Source organism: Rattus rattus, chromosome 2, assembly GCF_011064425.1.
Source record: "Rattus rattus isolate New Zealand chromosome 2, Rrattus_CSIRO_v1, whole genome shotgun sequence".
NCBI classification, from domain to species: domain Eukaryota; kingdom Metazoa; phylum Chordata; class Mammalia; order Rodentia; family Muridae; genus Rattus; species Rattus rattus.
Window position 1 is genome coordinate 172,716,229 of NC_046155.1, and position 20,361 is coordinate 172,736,589.

The window sequence follows — 20,361 nt, forward strand, 5'->3', positions numbered from 1 at the left end:
CCTTCTAGAGGACTGGTGCTGGCCTGGCTACACACAGAGTTAGGAACTTGTAGCTGTGTTGGGAGCTAGTCCGTGGGGAAGATGATATCTTTCTAAGGCAGCTGCTTGTTGGTTTCAGAATTGAGCCGGTTCACAGCTTTCTTCCCATAGGCAGTATGTGAGGTCGGTGCTGGAGATGATGACTCAGCAATTGAGAGCACTCGCTGCTCTTCCAGAGGTCCTGGATTTGATTCCCAGAACTCACATGGTGGCTCACCAACTCCGGTAACTCCAGTTCCAGGGGATCTGACACCCTCTTCTGACTTTAATAGGTACAGGCGTGTACCTGCAGGGTACACACACATATGTGCAGGCGAAATACCCATATTTTGTGTTAAATGAATGCAGTTTTGTTTTCTCAAGACAGGGTGTCTCTGCGTAGCCCTGGCTGTCCTGAAACTCACTCTGTAGACCAGGATGGCCTCGAACTCAGAGATCGACCTGTTTCTGCCTCCTGAGTGCTGGGGTGCAACATTACCACCTGGATAGTTATTTATTTTAAAAGAAGAAAAAGGTAGTTGAACTGGTTTGGATTTGAAAGACGTTTGGGTCCACACTTACTGTGTAGTAGTTCGTAGCTTCCTGCCATTGAGCAACTCCTGTTGCTTCTCATGGGTCACAAAGAGAAGGACAACAGCAGTCTATTACTCCCAATTTTCACATTTAACATTGTTCTAGTCTCTGGCTTCTAAAAAACAATTCTTTAGTAACATTTTGTTTTAATTCCTGAAAGGAAACCACCACTGGACTTCCACATATTTTATCCATGATTCTTCTTTTTATTCCACAGACTCCTCTGTCTGATGCATTATTAAAGTCGTTTTCAAAGCTTGACTGCTCTTGCCCCTCCTACCTATGCCTTTGCCAATAGTTTTGCTCTATTACATAGATTGCCTTCAGACTCGTGAACCCTTGAGTTCTAAAATAACAGTCGTGAATCACCACACCTGTCTATTCTATTATTTTAAGTCGTGTTTCTTAAGTCTCTGCCTGGTGTGGTGATGGATCCTCTTTAGAAAAAACTTTATATTTTAGAACTCATAACCTTTGCCAGACATGCCATAGGCAAGCACTGTTTCAGCATGATGCTTCTCTGTGGGGTTTTGGTGCCCGGCAATGACAAGAATTCCTGAGGAGCAGCCAGCCAGGGCAGACACCTGTGATAATGGGGGTAGCAACTGACTGCTTGTTGATTTGCTGTCATCGTAACCACAGATGTTTAAAAATAATTTATAGGCAAAAGGCAGTGGTGGTGTTTGTGTCTATGCGGCTCTTATCGGTGGTAGGTTTAAAAGACCACAATCATTAAGAAAAGAGGAAGGTCTTACCATCCAGGAACAAGCAGGGATGATCTTCCAGCAGGAATTCAGGCCAGAACCATAAGTCCTGTTTCCATACAGAGAAATCTAAATCAGTATTAGAGTTAAACTCAGCAAATATTGTATGTGAGGTACCTGTTTAAACATTGCCTCTAAAGCGCTGGGAGGTTGGTGGTCCTGACTGGGAAACTCTGAATGGTGCCATTGGAATCTTTACTTTATCTGAACTTGAGGAACTCTGGGACCTTGTCTTATTCCATTTTGCAAGATAGGAAAACTGAGACCCACCACAATCAGAGGCAATAATGAGCCACATTGTTAGCCACCTGCCTTGTTTTTTTTTCTTTGCAGGCCACGTCCCCTGCCCCCACTTCCAGCATCTGCCTGTGAGCTGTTGACAAGCCCCAGTCCCAGCTGCAGTTGCTGTTAGAGCCTCACATCTTCTCTGACTGTCAGATAATAGTCACGGGAATGTCCTGTGCCTTCTGTGCCTTCTTCCTTCTCAAGTGTGGTTGGCAGAGAGCAGCAGATGCCCAGATTCAAGACCACGTGCCACTCAAGTGCTGGGCTGGAGAAAAGACCCTCTTTCCCTGCTGCTTGTGACCAGGCAGAGTGGGCCGAGTGCAGAGGGCTGTCAAAGTAGTTGTGTGACTGTGTACTGGTCAGGCTGGTAGATGGAGGACCGAGCAGGTCTTAGCTGTGGGCTCACACTACTCCCCTTTGTGATGCTCCTGTTTGTTTTGTTTTCCTTTGTTAATTACAGTCTTTTTATGCTAGTTGAAATGGACCCATTAAAGATAAACGTCAAGGGTTGGGGATTTAGCTCAGTGGTAGGGCGCTTGCCTAGGAAGCGCAAGGCCCGGGGTTCGGTCCCCAGCTCCAAAAAAAAAAAAAAAAAAAAAAAAAAAAAAAAAAAGATAAACGTCAAATTCAGGAATCATTTATAGACAGAGAAACAGACTTTCCGACAGAAACTAGAGTCTGAATGGGAGTGTCATGGGTTTTAATCCAATTGATGAAAGAAATGTGACTAACAGTGCAGCTCAAAGACTTTAGTAGTTGCAGAATACTCTGTTCTGTTCATAGTTACCCTCTTATTATTGAAATTCGTATAAGGTTTACTATGGTATAAATAACATGGTAGTGAACACTTGCGTATAATCAAAGCTATGACTTAACCTGGTGTGAAGAATCCTTTTCTTGAGAGTCAACTGTACTCCTGACTACCCTTGACCTTACCGTAGACAAGGCCTCTAGCTTGTAGTGATCCTAGAGCTTCGATCATAGGTGTTTACTGGCTGTTTTGTGTGATTCACTGAGCACTCCTGCCTCTGCTGAACACTACATGAGATGCAGGTCCTCTGCCTTTTGCTTGAGTAATCTTAGTGTAATTTGATAGGCAAAAGGGGCATCTTATTTTGAGTCATTTCTTTTTTTTTTTTTTAAACATTACTTATTTTATTTAAATTTTGAGTCATTTCTGAGAATTGGTCTTCTCCTTCTTCACCTATCAGCAGCTTTCATGTGGCTGTCTGAGGGTTTTTCAAAAGCAAGTGAAGTCTTGAAGCAAGTGAAGACAGTGAGAGACAGTGTCTTTCTGTCTTTTGAGCTGATTCATCGTAAGGCCATTGATGAAGATTTATTGGAGAGATTAAAGGGTGAGGCGCTAGCTTTCTGTCTTTATAACAGATAACTTGAGGTGGTAAACTGTTTATAGAGGGAAAAGGTCCCAGTGTGGTGGCACTGGGGAGGTAGAGGCAGGAGGATAGCTGCAGGTTCTGGGCCAGTGTTGTCGAATAGCTAGTTTGAGACACTAGGGTTGCATAATGTGATCGTCTCAAAAAGAAAAGTGTAGGTACCCACCCTGGGTGGTCCAGTCCCTTGGAACTACTGTGGGTGTACACAGCTAAGCAAGACCACTCAAGTCATAGGCAAGGAAGAGGAGGTCGGGGTTTTATAATCCCTATCAGGTACACCTTCAACAACCTACAGACCTCCCAGTCATGAGAGCTCGGAGCCAAGGCCATGTCATGTGAACACTTACACAGGCTTGGGTAGGACACGGAGTTCACACAGGTCATCTGAGAGAATCTTCGGGGAGTCTATTGTGGAGGATGATCTGAGCGTCATGTGGTTCTGGTATCAAGCAGGGGCTTGTGAGTATATCATTTGTGGATTGTAGGGTTCCCATCTCAGACCTGGGATAGAGCTCAGGGATCAGGAAGTGTTTATGGAGTTAGTGTGCCTATGCACGCACTGATGCTGCTGCAGCTGGACATGAGCACAGCACTGGCCACTGATCTGAGCAGATGCCACAAGTCACCAGAGTCTACAAGCCAACTTACGATGGCCTCCAGGTATCCCTGTCTTCCACGACCAGCTAAATCTACTGCCTCTGAGCCTCAAGTACAACACTGTGGCCTCCTAAGAGATTTTGAGGGGCAAGGTGGTATGAGAAGCAGGGTCTCCTTTAGGCCAGGCTGGCATCAGCTGTTATGTAGTAAAAGATTACCTTGAACTCCGAATGGTCCTGCCTTCCCCTCTTTTTTTTTTTTTTTTTTTTTTTAATTTATTCTTTTTTGTACACTGTTGCTGTCTTCAGACACCAGAAGAGGGCATCGGACCTCTTTACAGATGGTTGTGAGCCACCATGTGGTTGCTGGGAATTGAACTCAGGACCTCTGGAAGAGCAGTCAGTGCTCTTAACCACTGAGCCATGTCTCCAGCCCCTGCCTTCCCCTCTTAAGTGATAGGATTAGAGACCTCTGCCACTATGTCACCTCAAAGGGCCATTTCTTCATTTGGGAGATGGACTGGGGGTGGCTTGAAGTTCTGCCTCTACCTTCAGAGTTCTGAGATTACAGGCGAATACCACACCTGTCTGTCATGAGTGAGTTTGTTTGTTTATTTTGTGTATGGGTTTTGTGCCTGTATGTTGGTCTGTGCATTATGTATAGGCAGTGTCTGTGCAAGCCAGAAGAAGATAGTGAGTCCTGGGTCCTCTGGAAGATCATGTCTGGTGCCATCATGTCTCTACCTTCAGCAGATAGAGGTACTCCTGTCCTGGTGACTCTTCCATGATTAATAAATACTTGATAAATTCCTGTTTATACATACTTGATAGGAAACAGAATGAGGGACCAGAGGATGGCTTAGCAAAGCAGTGAAGAAAAAAAACAAACCCACTTGCAGTTCCTCCAGAGCACTTGAGTCTAGTTCCTGGCACCCAGCTGCAGCTACCTGGCAGCTTCCGTAGCTGCTGAGGATACAGCTCCCTTTTCTGACTCCTGTCTCCGCCTGCACTTACGGTGCACACTCACACAAGCATAAAATCTATAGAGACAGAACTACTAGGCTTATCTTAGAAACGACTCAGCTTGTCGCGTGTATATACATAGTCCTGTAATCTAAGCATGTGGGATGGGCTGCTGAGCCTAAAGGACCGCCAGAAGCTTGCCTGCCTGGACTTTGAGCGAAAGGTGCCCTCTTAACAAAGAAGAGAGAAAGAAACTAAGGTGAGAAGAGTGAAACAGGAAGGAAGGGCTAATGCTGCCTGCTGGCTCTGGGGGGCATGTGAGCTGGGATGCCGCATGTGAGTTATGGTGGCCTCCAAGAATCCCTGTCTTCCCCCACCAGCTGTGTCTACTGGATGGATGATTGACTCAATGTCAGGCCTGTGGTCTTCCATGCTCCCCAACAGTAGTCCCAGCACTGAGGGTGCTGAGGCAAGGGACTTATTCACTGGTAGATGAGTTCTAGATGAACCTGGGCAGTGTAATGAACCTGTATCTAAAAAACAACAAAATGAAGGACATCTACTGTGAGCCAGCTGGGGCGACGAGGAGGATGAAGCCACAATTGTCTGCCAAAGGGTCCTGGAGCGTAAGTCAGTCCTTTTTTTTTTTTTAATACAAGTTCAGCTTCCTGTCCTCAGTTGAGCCACTTTTGAAAGCTATCCTGTATCGGGGCTAATGTGACACTTCATACTTCATTGTCTTCTATTAAATGCTGTGTGTGTGCTCTTTTGGTGGCCTTGGTGATCATATTAACTATCACAGTATCTGACTGACTGACTCTTGCTTCTCTGCTAGGGATGAAACCCAGGGCCTTGCACTTGCTGGATAAACACACCATTACTGGGGTGCATTACTAGTCCCTGCTGCAATCGTACTTTATTATTTATCGATTTATCTAATTATATAGGTTTTTCTGAGACAGAGTTTCTCTGTAGTGCTGGCTGTCCTGGTACTCACTCTGTAGACTGGGCTAGCCTCAGACTCAGGGATCTGCTTGCCTCTGAGTGCTGGGATTAAAGATATGTGCTACCACCACCACCTGGCTTGTTTTTTGAGACAGCATGACACAGTGTAGCCCAGGCTGGACTTGAATGGACGTTCTCAGTGACCTGTGCTTGTTGTTAGCACAGCTGCTGCAGCTCTGAGCTGGTGTTCTGAATGCAGGTGAAATTTGCGTGTGTTTAAATATTTTTTGTAGAGGTTGTGTTATGTTCATGTGAACACAGGTTCTTTTTGAAATAACATGAAAAGAGACTTTTTCCCCCAAATAGGGTTTCTTTCCCTCTGTAGGCTAGGCTAGGCTAGCCTTGAACAGTTAGTGACCTGTCTCTGCCTTCTGAGTGCTGGGTTGAAGGCATACACCACCACCACCACCTCCACCACTACCACCACCTCCTCCTCCTCCACCACCACCACCACCACCACCACCACCCAGCTGGTAGTTGTGGTCAGAGTTTGTCTTTTCCATTATGTGGGCAGATCCTAAACTTAAGTAAAGACATGGGTTGTCCGTTAGCTCCAACTGTGGGTGTCAGCCCCATCAACTTGGGCAATCCACATTAAATGTTCAGATAAAGTTACTTAAGTTTGGAGCTCTGATTTTGTAGTGTTTTTATGTTATCCAATGAGTCGTCATCTTGTCAAAGCTGTTCTCCATCCCTGGCACTGTTTGATCTGCATGAATTAGAACCCAACCTGGTAAGGGTTCGTTTCAGAAAGGTAGAGAAACGTCCGTCCGTCCGTGTGTGTGGGGGTGTGTGTGTATGTGTGTATGTGTGTCTGCCTGCCTGCCTGCTTAAGAGCAGCAGAAAGTAAAACAGCAGAATGTAATGAGAACTTGTGAGTTAAGTCCTGAGGTTGCTGCCTTTCTAGAACATGCGTTTGTCCTTGCCCGCTTCACCTCAGCCAGTGAAAGAGTGAAAAAAACAGCTTCTATTTGCTTTACTGCAAGTAAAGGCCCTGATGCTGGCTGCCTCCCCAGTGGCCTGAGAACACTTCGGATGTGGTCAATGAGTTATGTGCACGATGCCAGCCTGCTGGCCTCGTCTGGGCAGACCATACCCAGAACGCCTAAGCTGGTGCTGTCTCCCTTTGCTCCTCCTCCTGATGGCACCTGGTTTCTTTCTGAGGTGAAGCTGATACTACTGTGAAGCCAGATGGACAAGGGTGTCCTATCTCACCCTCTGATCTAGTAGCTTGCGGTGTGGATGTTATCTCTGTGAGCATTGAAGAACATCTAGAAAATGAACCTTGCAAAAATGTAGTCCAGTGTGCCAAAGGGCCAGAGCACTTGGCACCTTAGATGCCAAGTTCCTGAATGGTTCTGCCCCTTTTGGATTCCAGAGCAAGTCATGCTGCTTTCCTCATAGCAGCTGCATGAGTCATCTTTCCCTGAGAGGAGATGGGTGATGGTCCTCGCTGTCCTCTAGGGTTACTTTGCGAAGGTACTCAACATGGAGCATGTTCAGCATGGCTTCTCACACAGCAGGTTCTGCTGTGGCTTAGGCTGTCTGCAGGGCTGTATTTGTAACAGTAGTAGAGGCTGTGGTCACTTGGAGAAGTTAACTACCAACAACAGGAAGGACAGGGCTGCAGGCAACCACAGGGCTGCTTCTTTCTCCAGCTCCCTCTTGCCGTCCTGAGCCACTGCTTCATCTGGCTACTTCGTATCACATCCATCCTCTGCCAACGGCACCCATGGCCCACCCTAGGCGTTAGTGCCCCGTCCTCTCAGGAGTCACTGACGTTGTGTGTGGCCCACCAGAGAACCTGCTCTGCTAGACTGGTGTCTAGGTCTTCTGTTTGCGTTGGAATTAGTTGGGGAAGAGGCTTTGGGCACAACAGAGTGGCTTCCACTCCAGGCAGTCCCAGGTGCTGCCTTGGTTGCTGTTCTCTGCACATGGGATGTGCAGTTAGAAGCCAAGTTCACGTGATGGCGGTGTGTGGCAGCTGTCCTCTAGCATGCTAAGTGCTCAGACAGCACTAAGGGGACTAGCATCCCAGACTGCAGACAGTACCTCGAGCAAGCAGTTGGTTGTTCCAAAGAGCTTTGTTTGCTTGTTGGTTGGTTTTGGTTTTGGTTTTGTTTTGTTTTGTTTTGTTTTTTAACGATTTCCACACATAGACCCTACACCAGAAATCAGATTTTCTTCTGTATGGGCTCTTGTGGTTTATGGGGTTTTGTGTGTTTGTTGTTTTTGTCGTCCCCCCCCACCCCCTTGGAAAACTTGCAACCCATTTCCAGACTCCACTCAAACTTGAGTGGAGCTCCATTGACTTGGTGAGTTTTCTGTCGTGAATGGAGCCCCAGCCATAAGCTTCACAGATGTAGAAGTCAAGACCCACCCAGTTCTAGACCCAGGTCTGCCTGGCACCCAGTCAGTGCCTCAGTGCTGGTTGATAAAGTGTGCTGATTGGAGCCCAGAACCCAAGTCTTGGATGCTCATTTGCCAAGCTGTTTGTCAGTTTCAAAATAATAGTATGGGGCTGGGGATTTAGCTCAGTGGTAGAGCGCTTACCTAGGAAGCGCAAGGCCCTGGGTTCGGTCCCCAGCTCCGAAAAAAAAAAAAAGAACCAAAAAAAATAATAGTATGGGCTTCAAAAACAGACAGCCTGGGGCTAGCGAGATGGTTCAGGAGTTCAGAAAACTTTCTGATCTTCCAGGTGATCAGAGTTAGGTTCCTAGCACCCAGGTCAGGTGACTCAGCCATCTGTAACTCAGAGAGATCTGACCTTTGGCTTCCACCACACCTTGCCTTCGTGTGTATACCCACATAAAGATGGACACACGTATACATAACTTAAAATCGTTAGGTGGGGGGTCGCTCTTTAGTTAGAACAAGTTCCGGGTTGGGGATTTAGCTCAGTGGTAGAGCGCTTGCCTAGCAAGCGAAAGGCCCTGGGTTCGGTCCCCAGCTCCGAAGAAAAAACAAGAACCAAAGAACAAGTTCCAATAACTGTATTTAAGAGCTTGGAGCAACCTCAAATGGCTCTGCTTTCCAGCTCCCTTCATCTTCAGGGAAAGATGATCTCTTGATGTACAGAAGCTAAGACCTAAGTGAGTGAACTTAATAAAGTCCCCATCCAAAAAAATAAAATAAAATAAAGTCCCCATCCAGGTAAGTGTTGTGTTGACCATCCAGGGCCAATTCGCTCGTCTCTACTTCTACTCCACAGTATTCTGTGTGCTGTGGGACAGACTGTGACACCGAGTGGTCATTCTGCCTTGTAGATGTGCACCGGTGACAACAGGCTAGGTACAGCAGCAGCAGAAGTGCTTGTGTCAGTACTGTTTCATTTGGACTAAGGTCTAGTCGTGTCGGGGTCTCCTTACATAGGCCTGGCTCTAAGCCCAAGTTGGAACCTTTCTTCTGCTTCCTTGGTTCCTGGATGTTGCCATAGTTCTTCTGTTAAGGGAGGTTTGTTTGCAGTAACCTGCCTGTCTGGTGAGTATTTGGCCTGCCTTTCTGGCTGAAGCAGCCCTTGAACTGGTGCCTAGAACGCAGGCCTCCTGCCCTGGCTTCTCCTCCAGGTTGTAACATGGCCTTCCCATCTTCTGGCCTCTTCTGCCCGCGTACATTCTATTTGTTGCCTCCTTAGGAAAAGTTTACCTGACTTTGACCTATGGCTCGGTCAGGTCAAAGTCAGACTTTACTTTCCAAGCACCTGACACAAAATGTGTCACTGTAGTTTGCTGCTTTGTGAGTGCATTTGTTGGATAGGTGAAGGTGTACTACCCCTCACCTGGCCTGCATTTTGGTTGCTGTATTACTTCCTGTGGGTGAGTACAAGAAAACAGATGTCTGGGGGTTTTCCTGTACTTGAGAGTTTGAGGTGATCATTACAAGAAGAGCTCTCTAACCTCTCTGTCCCCTTTCCCAGTGCTGCTGAAGTTCCGCACGGATAAAGGGAGAGACCCTACTTCTGACAGCTACAGCGAGGATGCCGAGCTGCTGCTGCAGATACGCAACGACGTGTTTGACTCGCTGGGCGTCAGTCCTGACCTGCTTCCCGATGACTTTGTCAGGTTGGCATCTGCACCGACAGGCGTCTGTGCTGGGTGTTTGTCTTTATTGACACCAGAGTCTCAAGGGGACTCCTGTACCCCATTTGCCAACTGCCTAAGCTACCCCCTGCCGGTGCTCTAACCAAGCACGCTACAAGAGAAGCGAAGACTTGCAGGTTTGGGTTTTCATATGGTTTGAAACTTAAGGTGCGAGCAGCCTGTGCACTTGTTGGGCCTCAGTGTTCTCCCTCCGAGCTGTGTCGAAGCCTGACCTCCTTGCCTGTTAGAGGGTGGAGGATGCCGGCATGGAGAGCATAGCACAGTTCCCTGCTTGCCGGCCTTGTCTTCAGCCTTAGCTATGAAATGCTACAGTGCATCTCCGTGTGGAGTTTCAGCTGTGGGATGAGTTGAGTAAGGAGGGAGGTGTCGGGGGTAAAGGTGTGATTGGTCCCTTGGTGGATATTTGTCATCCGTTGGACACCTGTCTGTACTTTTGTCAGCTGAGACCTTAGGTCTAGTCCCCACCCAGTCAGGATTGAGGTATTTCAGACGAGTGGCCCTGAGCTCCTTCTGAGCAGCTCGCCACATTTTGAGAGCTGAGATCCGGTCACATTTTGTTATCATTGCTACCCTCTTTTGAGATGTGGCTTTGTGGGTGCTTAAATGACAGGTGTGTACCACAATACCTGGCTCTGCCCAGGGGTTTGGTCTGTAACACCAGTGCTGCCACCTCATGTCTCCCCACAGTAGCCACACTGCTTTCAGGTTCTTCTCAGCAATAGCTGGCCAGAGAGCTCCTAGTGCCTTCTCTCTTCCTGGTTCCTCATCCCCCCAGCCAGCATCGTTCATGTTAGTCTTTGACTCCCCGCAGAGCCATGAACTAAAAGGCTGTCCTCCACAGCTAGGAAGCAGTCTTTTCAGTACTTTGGCAAGAGTGGCTATCAGATCGGGGCTGGCAGCATCACACACTTATTAGCACTTGGCTCTTACTGTAGGGAAGACCAGACCATGAGCTTCCCTCCAGCAGACTCACCCGGAGAGTGGCAAGTTTGATTCTGGGCCGTGAACATGCAGCTAAGTGACTAATTTGGACAGTTAGGGTGATGAACCAGCTAGTTCTACCTTCCCCAGGCAACAGTTAAAGGCCTTACTTCCCAGACGTGATGGTCCACACGTGGCCTAATGAGCTACTGGCTGGCTCTTCCTTTCCCCACCTACCTCCCTGGTCTAGGTTCTGTGCTCAGCCGCTTCTCCCATTGCCTTCTAAGTAAGAGGTTGTTCAGAGGCCTCTTGAAGCCTGTCTGCTGGCAGGCCTGGGTAAGAGAGGGGTACAAGCAAGAAAATGAGTCTCTGGCTCACAGCTGAGCTGCCCCTTACAAATTGCCTGATTCTCTTGCCGAGCAGGGACAGCTGTGCTGAGTCCCTGTCCCTCTCCATCTGATGGTGGCCTGTGTTTTCACCTTCTTGTTCTGAGTGCCCTCTCCGTGAAGAAAGAGCCTTACTGCTTTTCTGATGATGAGAAAGGATGGCCTGTTCTTTTTTTTTTTTTTCCCCCTTCTTTTTTCTTTTTTTCGGAGCTGGGGACCGAACCCAGGGCCTTGTGCTTGCTAGGCAAGCGCTCTACCACTGAGCTAAATCCCCAACCCCAGGATAGCCTGTTCTAACCACTGCTAACAGATACAGACAGACAGACGGATAGATAGATAGATGTATACTTATATGTCAAGGTATTGCACAACCTGGATGTGTAGCTCTTAGCGTAATCTTTACATTGTTAGGGTGTGTTTTCCTTTTCAGCCTTCGTAGATATACAAAACTTCATGTATAAAATGATTTATATTATATTTTTTAAATTAGCTGTCAAGTGGGTAAAAGGCAGAAGGATTAAGAATATGGGTCCAGGGGTTGGGATTTAGCTCAGTGGTAGAGCGCTTTGCCTAGGAAGCCCAAGGCCCTGGTTCGGTCCCCAGCTCAAAAAAAAAAAAAAAAGAATACAGGTCCAGGTCATCTTCTACTGTATAGTGTATTTAAAGCCAGCCTGAGTTATACGAGATCCTGTCTCAAAACAAATGTATAATAAACTATACGTGACAGATACATGACTGTACGTGGGTAGAAAGTTTGCCACCAGTTCCCACTCTAACGGCCAAACACAGCCTCCTGAAGTTGTGCCCTGACTCGCTCTGGCGTGCTCACACACACTAGGTGGTGAAAGTGAGTAAGGAAAGTTAGGAGTGACGTCCTTCTGGTTTAACCATTCTAACACTTTATTTCGGGTGTGTTAGTATGTGATGATGTGGGGGTCAGAGGACACCTGCAGGGTCAGTTTTCTCCTTCCACCTTTACCTGGGTTCATGGGAGGGAACTCAGGATAGCCCACTGAGTCATTTCCCAGGGCCTCATGCTAACTTTTGTTTTGAATTAGTCTTTCTTTTTTCTTTTTATTGTAGTTACTTACACTTAGCGTGTATGTCTATGCCACGTGCATGCAGGAGCACACAAGCCCAAAGAGGGCATCAGATGCCCTGGAGCTTGGTTGGCGTAACAGCTGGTCATGAGCCATTTTGTGGTGCTGGGCATTGAACCTAGGTCTTCTATAGCAACAAGTGCCCTTAACTCCATTTTAATCATCTAGCACATTTAATAAGTGCTTTAAGTCTCGTTTGAATCTTTTTTTTTTTTCTTTTTCTTTTTTTCGAAGCTGGGGACCGAACCCAGGGCCTTGCGCTTGCTAGGCAAGCACTCTACCACTGAGCTAAATCCCCAACCCTCGTTTGAATCTTTTTTAAGTATGCCACACCTAGGCGTTGGTTTCCTTTTTGCTGCTGCACGATCATCAGGATTGACTCCCTGTTCTGTTCCTCCTGGCTTCTGGTGCCTTCGGTGCACAGTGTTCTGAATCCCTCATGTCCGTGCAGTCGGGTGTGCTTGTCCTTGGTGTCAGACGTCTCAGCACGCGCTCACATGCACGCACCCCATCTCCCCACTTTTGAAGCAGAGGGACAAGCATTGCCATGAGTTCAAGGCTAACCAGGACTCTAGAGAGACTGTTTCAACCTCTTACCTACCCTATCCTGAGTGAACTTTCTGACATTTTTGTTGTCTTTGCTTCTGTTATTTTGAATTTATTTTTTGTTTTGTTTTGTTTTGTTTATTTGATTTTGTTCTGGAGACTGAATTAAAGGGTTCGAATGTAAAGTGAATTGATAATTCTAGCAAGCCTGTATAAAAGACACACAATCCAGGTATTTTATTTACAAGTCGTAAGCCTAGACTGGGCAGGTTTAGAGCTATTCTGACTCATTCCCGGCTGTGAAGTCCCTGTTGCCCGCTGTTTGTCCTGGTCATGCACTCGGTCTATTTCCTCATGGCTGCCTCCTTTCTCCTCCCTCTACCTGCAACCCCTCTCTCATCCTCAGGTCCCACCTCTCCCTCCGCTGCCCTGTCACAGGCTCCAGCCTTTTATTGACCAGTTAAATTAGGGAGCAAGGCTTCCATACTGTAACTTGGCGTGTGTGAGAACCCGCTCACTGCTGCTGGAAAAGCCTCCATGTCACCTTCTCTTCAGCTCGCCTAGCTTTCATGTGGGAAGCTAGGGGTTAAACCGGGTCTTAATGGCTGTCCTGGAACTCACAGAGATCCATCTGCCTCTGCCTCCTAGTGACTTGGACTAAAGACATGTGCCACCATACTCAGCCTCCAACAATACACTTTCTCAGGAGGAGAAAAAGCAAAGTACTGTGGAGTTTTAACATAGAATGTAGGCGTGTGAGTAGTGGGTGGGTGGTTTAAATGGCTGGATGTGGTAGTGTATCCTGTGATGTCAGTTGCTCAGGGGGTGAAGGCAGAAAGATCACAAGTTCAAGGTCAGGTTGGACAACTTAGTGAGATCTTGTCTCAAGAAGTAAAAGGGGGCGTGTGACAGGGTGGTAAAGCACCCTCAGTTCTCAGGAAAACACAAAACAAGCAAAAAAAAAAAATGGTTGTGCAAGTAGTTCTCACTTTGTATCTCTAGCGCTCCTTCAGGTTGGTGCCACCTTGAGCTACATAGTCTTTTTTTGTTTGTTTTGTTTTGTGATAAAAAGAACATTGTTGCCTGGTCATGGGACTTAGTTTGTTACACCTATGTGCCATGTGCTATGGAGGTCTTTAATATGCAGCAGGCCCTTGTGTGATGTACTTTAACAATACATACATGTGTCAAAAATGAGACATCCAGGGTTGGGAATTTAGCTCAGTGGTAGAGCGCTTGCCTAGGAAATGCAAGGCCCTGGGTTCGGTCCCCAGCTCCGAAAAAAAGAACCAAAAAAAAAAAGAGAGAGAGAGACATCCGAGGGGCCTGGAGAGATGGCTCAGTGGTTAAGAGCACTGACTGCTCTTCCAGAGGTCCTGAGTTCAATTCCCAGCAACCACATGGTGGCTCACAACCATCTGTAATGGGACCTGATGCCCTCTTCTGGTCTGTCCGAAGACAGCTGCAGTGTACTCACATACATAAAATAAATAAATTAATCTTTAAAAAAAAAAGAAAGAAAGAAAGAGACATCCAAAGCTCAGTACCAAGGTTGATGGGTGGGTGGGTGGGTCTCTGAAAACACCTAAGTACCTCTCATTGATTTACCAGGTCAGAAAATGGCACTGGTAATTGGGTTTACATCGTTACGTGTGAAGGTGTTACACCTTTAGAAATGTCTAGAAGGCATATGGACCCATTTGAGGGTCAGGGTGGCCTGATGTCCCAGCTTGCTTCTCGGACTGGCCCTTCTGTGTTGAGAGCTAGGAACTAGCCTGACAGCTTCTTTTGGGAGCCTGTGTTTTGGACCCCAGCAGGGTAATTGGAGGACAGTTGAGTTGATAGTCTCCTCTGAGATTGTCCTCTGAGCACTCCAGCCAGGCCAGAAGGAAGGAGCTGCTGTCTGTGAGGGTCGTGTAGACATTGTGCTGTACCCGTGTTTATTGTCTTCTAGCACGGAACACAGCCTGTTCTGGGAATAGCATACAGAAGAACCCACTGCCCGTGTGCTGAGAGAATTGCGAGAATGTGCTGGGGCCACTCACACATCTGGTGTTTGTAGGACCTTATTTTTAGGAAGCACAGATATAGTCTTTCCTTGAACTTTATAAAAAAAAAAAAAAGGAAAAGAAAAAGAATCATGTGAAGGAATTCATGCTTTGCAAAGTTAAAGGTCTTCCCCACCCACTTAGGAGCCCCTGGGGTCAGATTTAATTTTCATGCCTGGATACCAGCCCTAGCACTGCCCTCTGATTAGGACCTTTATCCAGGACAGCCCCTGGCTAATTCCCACCCTACCACCTTCCTGTGCCCCGGTGCCATGTTTTTCTTGTCTGTTTTCTAGGTACTGCTTCTCTGAGATGGCCCCAGTATGTGCTGTGGTTGGAGGAATCTTGGCACAGGAAATTGTGAAGGTAAAGTCATCTGGAGCTGACAGCTGACCCAGCGCCCTGACCACATACTAACAGAGCCAAGGACTGGCTGGCTGAGACCTGCTTGCTCTCTTACTCTCATGCCCTGGCTCTGTACCCCGGCTTCATGGGCCAGCCAGCTAGTGGCCTTAGATGCTTCCTATAGTTGCCACTTTGTCTGCTCTACCAGTTGTGTGAGTAGATGGAGATTTCCATGTAAGAGGAAGATAGGGAAGAGACTCCACCTGTGCTCTTGACTGGCATCCTGCAGAGTGGTGCAGGGCACCCCCTGCTTATCCGGCCTGCTGTGAGACTATGTAGAGGAGGTTTACATTAAGTGTCTACAGGACTCATGATCTACCAACACCACATGAGTGGCTCAGCAGGAAGACTGGGTCTAAGAAGTATGTAACTCTTCTAGAATATTTGCTTTGCTAAAACTATGGCAAGCTTTATTTCCTTTGGAGACTTAAATATTTGCCCAACTTTCTTAAATTTATCATATGCAGGGCTAGGGTGTAGCTCAGTGCTAAAGTGTTTGTTTGGTATGCTCAAGTCTCCTGAATTCAGTCCCTGGAAACTTTAGGGGCATTGTTTGTTTGTTTGTTTGTTTTGTTTTTTTTAAGACCTGATCTTAATCTATAACCCAGGCTGACCTTGAACTCTCAACCTCCTGAGTGCTGGGAATGCAAGTATGAGACATCTTCTCTGGAGAAGTGTCTGTAATCATGGCTGTTGTTGACAGAGGCATGTCTGACTGGCTGACTTCCATATCTCTACAAGTTCAGACCACAGTGTATAGAGAGACACTGGTTCTTGCAGCTTTGACTTGGGGTCTCATTGCTGTGTGAAGATTCAGCCTGAATCCTGTAGCTTTACCGTCTTTTTCTCTCCTTTGCTGATTGGCTCTCTATCCTAAACTCATTTCCTCATTTCTCCCCAACTCTACATCCTAGACAGCAAGGACTGGAGAAGCAGGAGAGCCTAGAGGCTCTGCAGATGTGTTATCCTGCAGATGCTGTCCTAACAACACAGCGCCAGAGACTAGCATGGCACTGCGGGGGTTGGGGGCGGAGGCGGAGGTTGTGAGTGGAGGTTGGGGCAGGTGGCCTGGAACCATTGTTGATGGTGGCTTCTGCACATCCCTGTCTTAATGCTGCCCCCTCCTTCCTGCCTGCCTGCCGGGTACAGCTGTTGCTCAGCATCTTGTTTCTGTTTACCCCGGACAGCCAGAGCACTCTACATTCTTGGTTGCTGGGTGTGTTTGGAATCTCGTACCCCATCTTGCTGGGGAAGCACTTTACCTTTTGCCCCATGTTCACCCTCTGCCCTGTCCCTTCATCCCTGCACTCCCTCTGCTTAGCACACTTCAGCCAGCTGGCGGGAGGGCCTGCATCTGAGGCCCTCTCTCCGAGCACCTATTAAAAGTACTTGGGAGCAGTTAGAGGGAGAATGTGAAAGTCCTGCAGATCAGCTTTTCTCCCTCCCTCCCTCCCCGCTTCGACCCTCACATCCTTCTAGTCATTCACTGTCCTGGCAGGCTTTAGGCCTCAGTCATGCCTGTGGCCCATGAGTTTCTGTCCATGGGGCAGAGGGAATAGGGAAAGCATTGGCCATAGTAGACCCTGTATTTAAACATGAGTTGAGGGGTTGGGGATTTAGCTCAGCGGTAGGCGCCTGCCTAGCGGCGCAAGGCCCTGGGTTCGGTCCCCAGCTCCGGGGGACAAAAAAAACATGAGTTGAGCCAGCACCTGCAGGTGCAGCTGCTCAGGAGGCTGGAGCACTGATCCAGGGAACCCGGGAGAACTGATCCAGGGAACCCGGGAGAACAGTACCAGCCTAGTCAGCGCAGCCATGAAGGAGAAAAATACGGGCTGTGTCCACTTTGGCTTGGAGGCTCTAGGAGCGTTGTCTCTTTGGCACCATTAGACAGTGCTCCTTCCCACTGATGACAACAGCTCCTGTTACTGAGAAACGTACCCTGGGGAGGGACAAGAAAGGGATGGCAGAAGAGGTCCTACAGATGCTGGTGACCCCTAGAACAAAGGTGACCCACCCAGTTGAGGAGCACTGTCCTAAACCAGTTACGTATGGTTGGTTGGTTTGTGGCAAAGTCCCACTGTGTAGCTCACCTTCACTGTGTTGGCCGTGAACTTAGAGATCTGAATGCCATTCCAGGGGTTAAATTAAGTTTATTCAACTCTGAAGCTGGGTGAACACCTCTATTTGTTCTGGGCCATGGTTGTGTTAGGCTTGTTTGTTTGTTTGTTTGTTTTGAATGGTGTTTTTCTAGGCATGGTTTCTCTATAGGCCAAACTGGCCTGGAACTCACAGAGATCCACCTGCCTCTGCCTCCCGAGTCCTTGGATTAAAGACCTGTACCACCACCCCCCAGCTTAAGCAGAAGCTTTTACCCAGAGTCCTCTTGGCCCTTCCTGTGTAATTTTCACTTTATTCTTTCCCTGGCCGACTTTAGAGGCCCGTTGATTTGTTGTTCTACTCGCTCTACACTGAAACTGAGCCCTCCTTTCCTCTCTCCAGGCCCTGTCTCAAAGGGACCCTCCTCACAACAACTTCTTCTTCTTCGATGGCATGAAGGGGAGTGGAATTGTGGAGTGCCTTGGTCCCCAGTGAGCCTGAGGTGTGTGCAGCGCCACTGAGTCACCTAGCCTCTCTGTGAAGGCATGTCTGGATCGTTTTTTCTAGAGCAAGAAGGCGAGACTTCATCCCGAGTTTGTCCTAGCAGTTATCAGGAACCTGCTGGCTCCCGCGTGTGATAATCACAAGGCTCCCCTCTGGCACTGGGGACTGACCACACCTGGGAAGAGCATCATGCTTCGTGGTGTCAGTTTCTTCTCACCCTTTGGACTTCTTTCTATAGGTCAACAGAGAGGAGCAGGACATGGGTGGGGACCCCAGGCCCAGAGACTCTGAAACCCAATGGATTATACTTCTGCCTGGAGAACCGAGAGCAGCCCTCTTTTTGGCCCCTCCTCAGGCTGTATCCTGGGTTTTGGAAGGGACTCACCCAGTTGTCATGTCTTTTGGTGGTCAGCCTTTAATGACCAAGCTGTCTTTTCACCCCAAACAGTTTATTTCTAAAAGGTAGATTTAATGCTAGGGGCCGTTATGCAGCTTGTAATCCTAGAAATTGGGATGCCAGGGCAGGAGGATTGCTGTAAATCAAGGCCAACAGGTCTACAAAATGTACTGAGAACCTCTCTCAGAATATAATCAAAGACATATTCCAGAGTTAGGGTGGGCCACTATCACCATGTCCCCCAGTTCCTCATATTGGGAGCCAGGTCCTCTGAGGGGAGGGCCGAGTTGGCTTGGTCTTCCTTCTAGGGTATGGGGGCAATGCGTCTAGATTGTAGATTCCCTTGGTTATTCATAAGGAATGATAATAAAGTGCATCCTCTCAAGCTTGCTTGTCTCCTGGTTTAGAAACTTGTGGGTGGGTGGCTGGTCTCTTACTTTTCTCAAACCTGAAAGTGTTCACACCCTTGTGTGCTTCAAAGGTTCCTGCTATCTCCAGTCGTAGTGTCGTATCGTCCTGTCCTCCTCCCCCCGCCCGCTGCCTTTGTCCTTTAGATGATGCAGCAGTTGGACTGCAGACAGGACACACATGCTTAGGCTGCTGCCTGTATGCCAGGGGTCTCAATAGACTGACTTCAAGTGTGTGAGCCAGAGAGCCCAGCCTACCATGGAGGGTGCACACGCTGGTCACTTCAGCACCTAAGAGGCTGAGACAGGAAAGACGCAAGTTCAAAGCCAGCCCCTGCTGTGCAGCTAATAGGGGAGGTGGAGAACAGAATCCTATGGCAATAAGATGTGGCTTTCCCTACAGTACCATCAGCTCCAGTTCTTAGCCCTCTGTTCTAGTGCAAACACACAGTTCCCACCTGTGTGCCCCTGTATCCATCACAGGTACAGAGGAACCCTGTTGTAGACTGGTCCCTCTCTGGGCACCATTAGTACAGCTGCGGCACTAGGGTCTGCAGTCCTGTGAATTTATTGGAGATGAAAGGCAAAAGGAAAGACACCTTTCTGGTTGCAGTGTAAAGCCTTGGTCACAAGGGGGAGCAGATGCTCCTGAACCTACATGAAACACTTTCCAGCTGGTACCTCTAGATCACAGACTGAGTCACCAAGAGGGCTCTGAGGAACCTGGGAGCTGCCAGCCCCAGGCAAGCTCTTAAGTTCCACACATCTCCAGATTGCAAGTACCTTGCAGATAAGGTGTCTTTAAGTATCTGGGAAAGTCAGTGAAGTGATGGCTTCTAGAACTTCCGGAAGGTGCATAGCTGTCCTGGGAAAGAACTGATCCTCAGAGACAAGAGCAGGGCATGGGGGTGAGCTGCCCAGAGGCAGTGTCTCCAGTCTGCCCTTCTCAAAGCATGCTGGAGAGTGGACTTCACAAAAGACAAACACAGCGGGACAGTCATGACATCCAGGACAGCTAGGACTACATAGACCTTGTCTCAAAAGACAAAGCAATAACCCATCTCTATGCCCAGCCTTACCTACTTCTAGACGGTGCACTTTCCTGAGTATAGGTGTTAAGTGTGTAGGTGGACATACCATGGTTCTCCCGCCGCGTCAGAGAACAAAGATCCTGCTTCTGAGCATGGTGATCCGTACCTTAAATCCTCCTCTGGAGCAGAGGCAGGTGCGTGTCTGAGGTCGAGGTCAACTGGCTCTACATAGTGAGAGCTCCAGGACAGTCAGTGCTACAGTCAGACCCCAGACCCCTGACATTCACAATGCGTCTGTGGCTGCTTTCGGGATACTTACATCAGGTTAGGCTGACATGATTATAGCCTGACCGGTTATTGTTTGCATTGGAAATTAAACATAAGATAGCTGTGCGTCAAGTTGACAAGGGGTAGACTTTTCATGGCCATTCTCAGTTGTCAACTTGACCGTATCTGGAATTAACTTTGGGTTACGTCTGTGAGGGTTCTTTTAAATTCATTTGACATGGGAAGACCACCTTCATCTGGGCCATATCTAGTAGCAAGGGTGGGTCAAGAATGTTCCACCTTGTGGGTTCTGGGAGTTAACTCAGAGCGAGATCTGTCTGCCCAAGCAGTTTACTGTCTATACGACCTCTCTCTGCTCTCTTCAAAGGCTTCTTTCTCTATTTAAGCGCAGTGTGGTGGCAGTATATACCTATATTCTCAGCTGTTTCTGGGACAGGAGGATCACGAGTTCATACTCAGCGTGAGCTAAACAGTGAGAATTCATCTCAAAGAATAAACAAGGAAAAAAAAAA

The 20,361-nt window shown here is 47.9% G+C and overlaps 1 protein-coding gene across 1 annotated transcript in view; it reads left to right on the plus strand.

The window, feature by feature from the left end:
• Sae1 (SUMO1 activating enzyme subunit 1) overlaps positions 1-18,508 on the plus strand; it is a 53,380-nt gene extending 34,872 nt beyond the window's left edge. Inside the window, exons 7-9 of the mRNA XM_032894379.1 lie at positions 9,536-9,680; positions 15,017-15,086; positions 17,625-18,508. Coding sequence (XP_032750270.1) covers positions 9,536-9,680; positions 15,017-15,086; positions 17,625-17,717 — 308 coding nt within the window. The 3' untranslated portion in view covers positions 17,718-18,508. The remainder of the gene's footprint in view (positions 1-9,535; positions 9,681-15,016; positions 15,087-17,624) is intronic.
• The last annotated feature ends 1,853 nt before the right edge of the window (positions 18,509-20,361 follow it).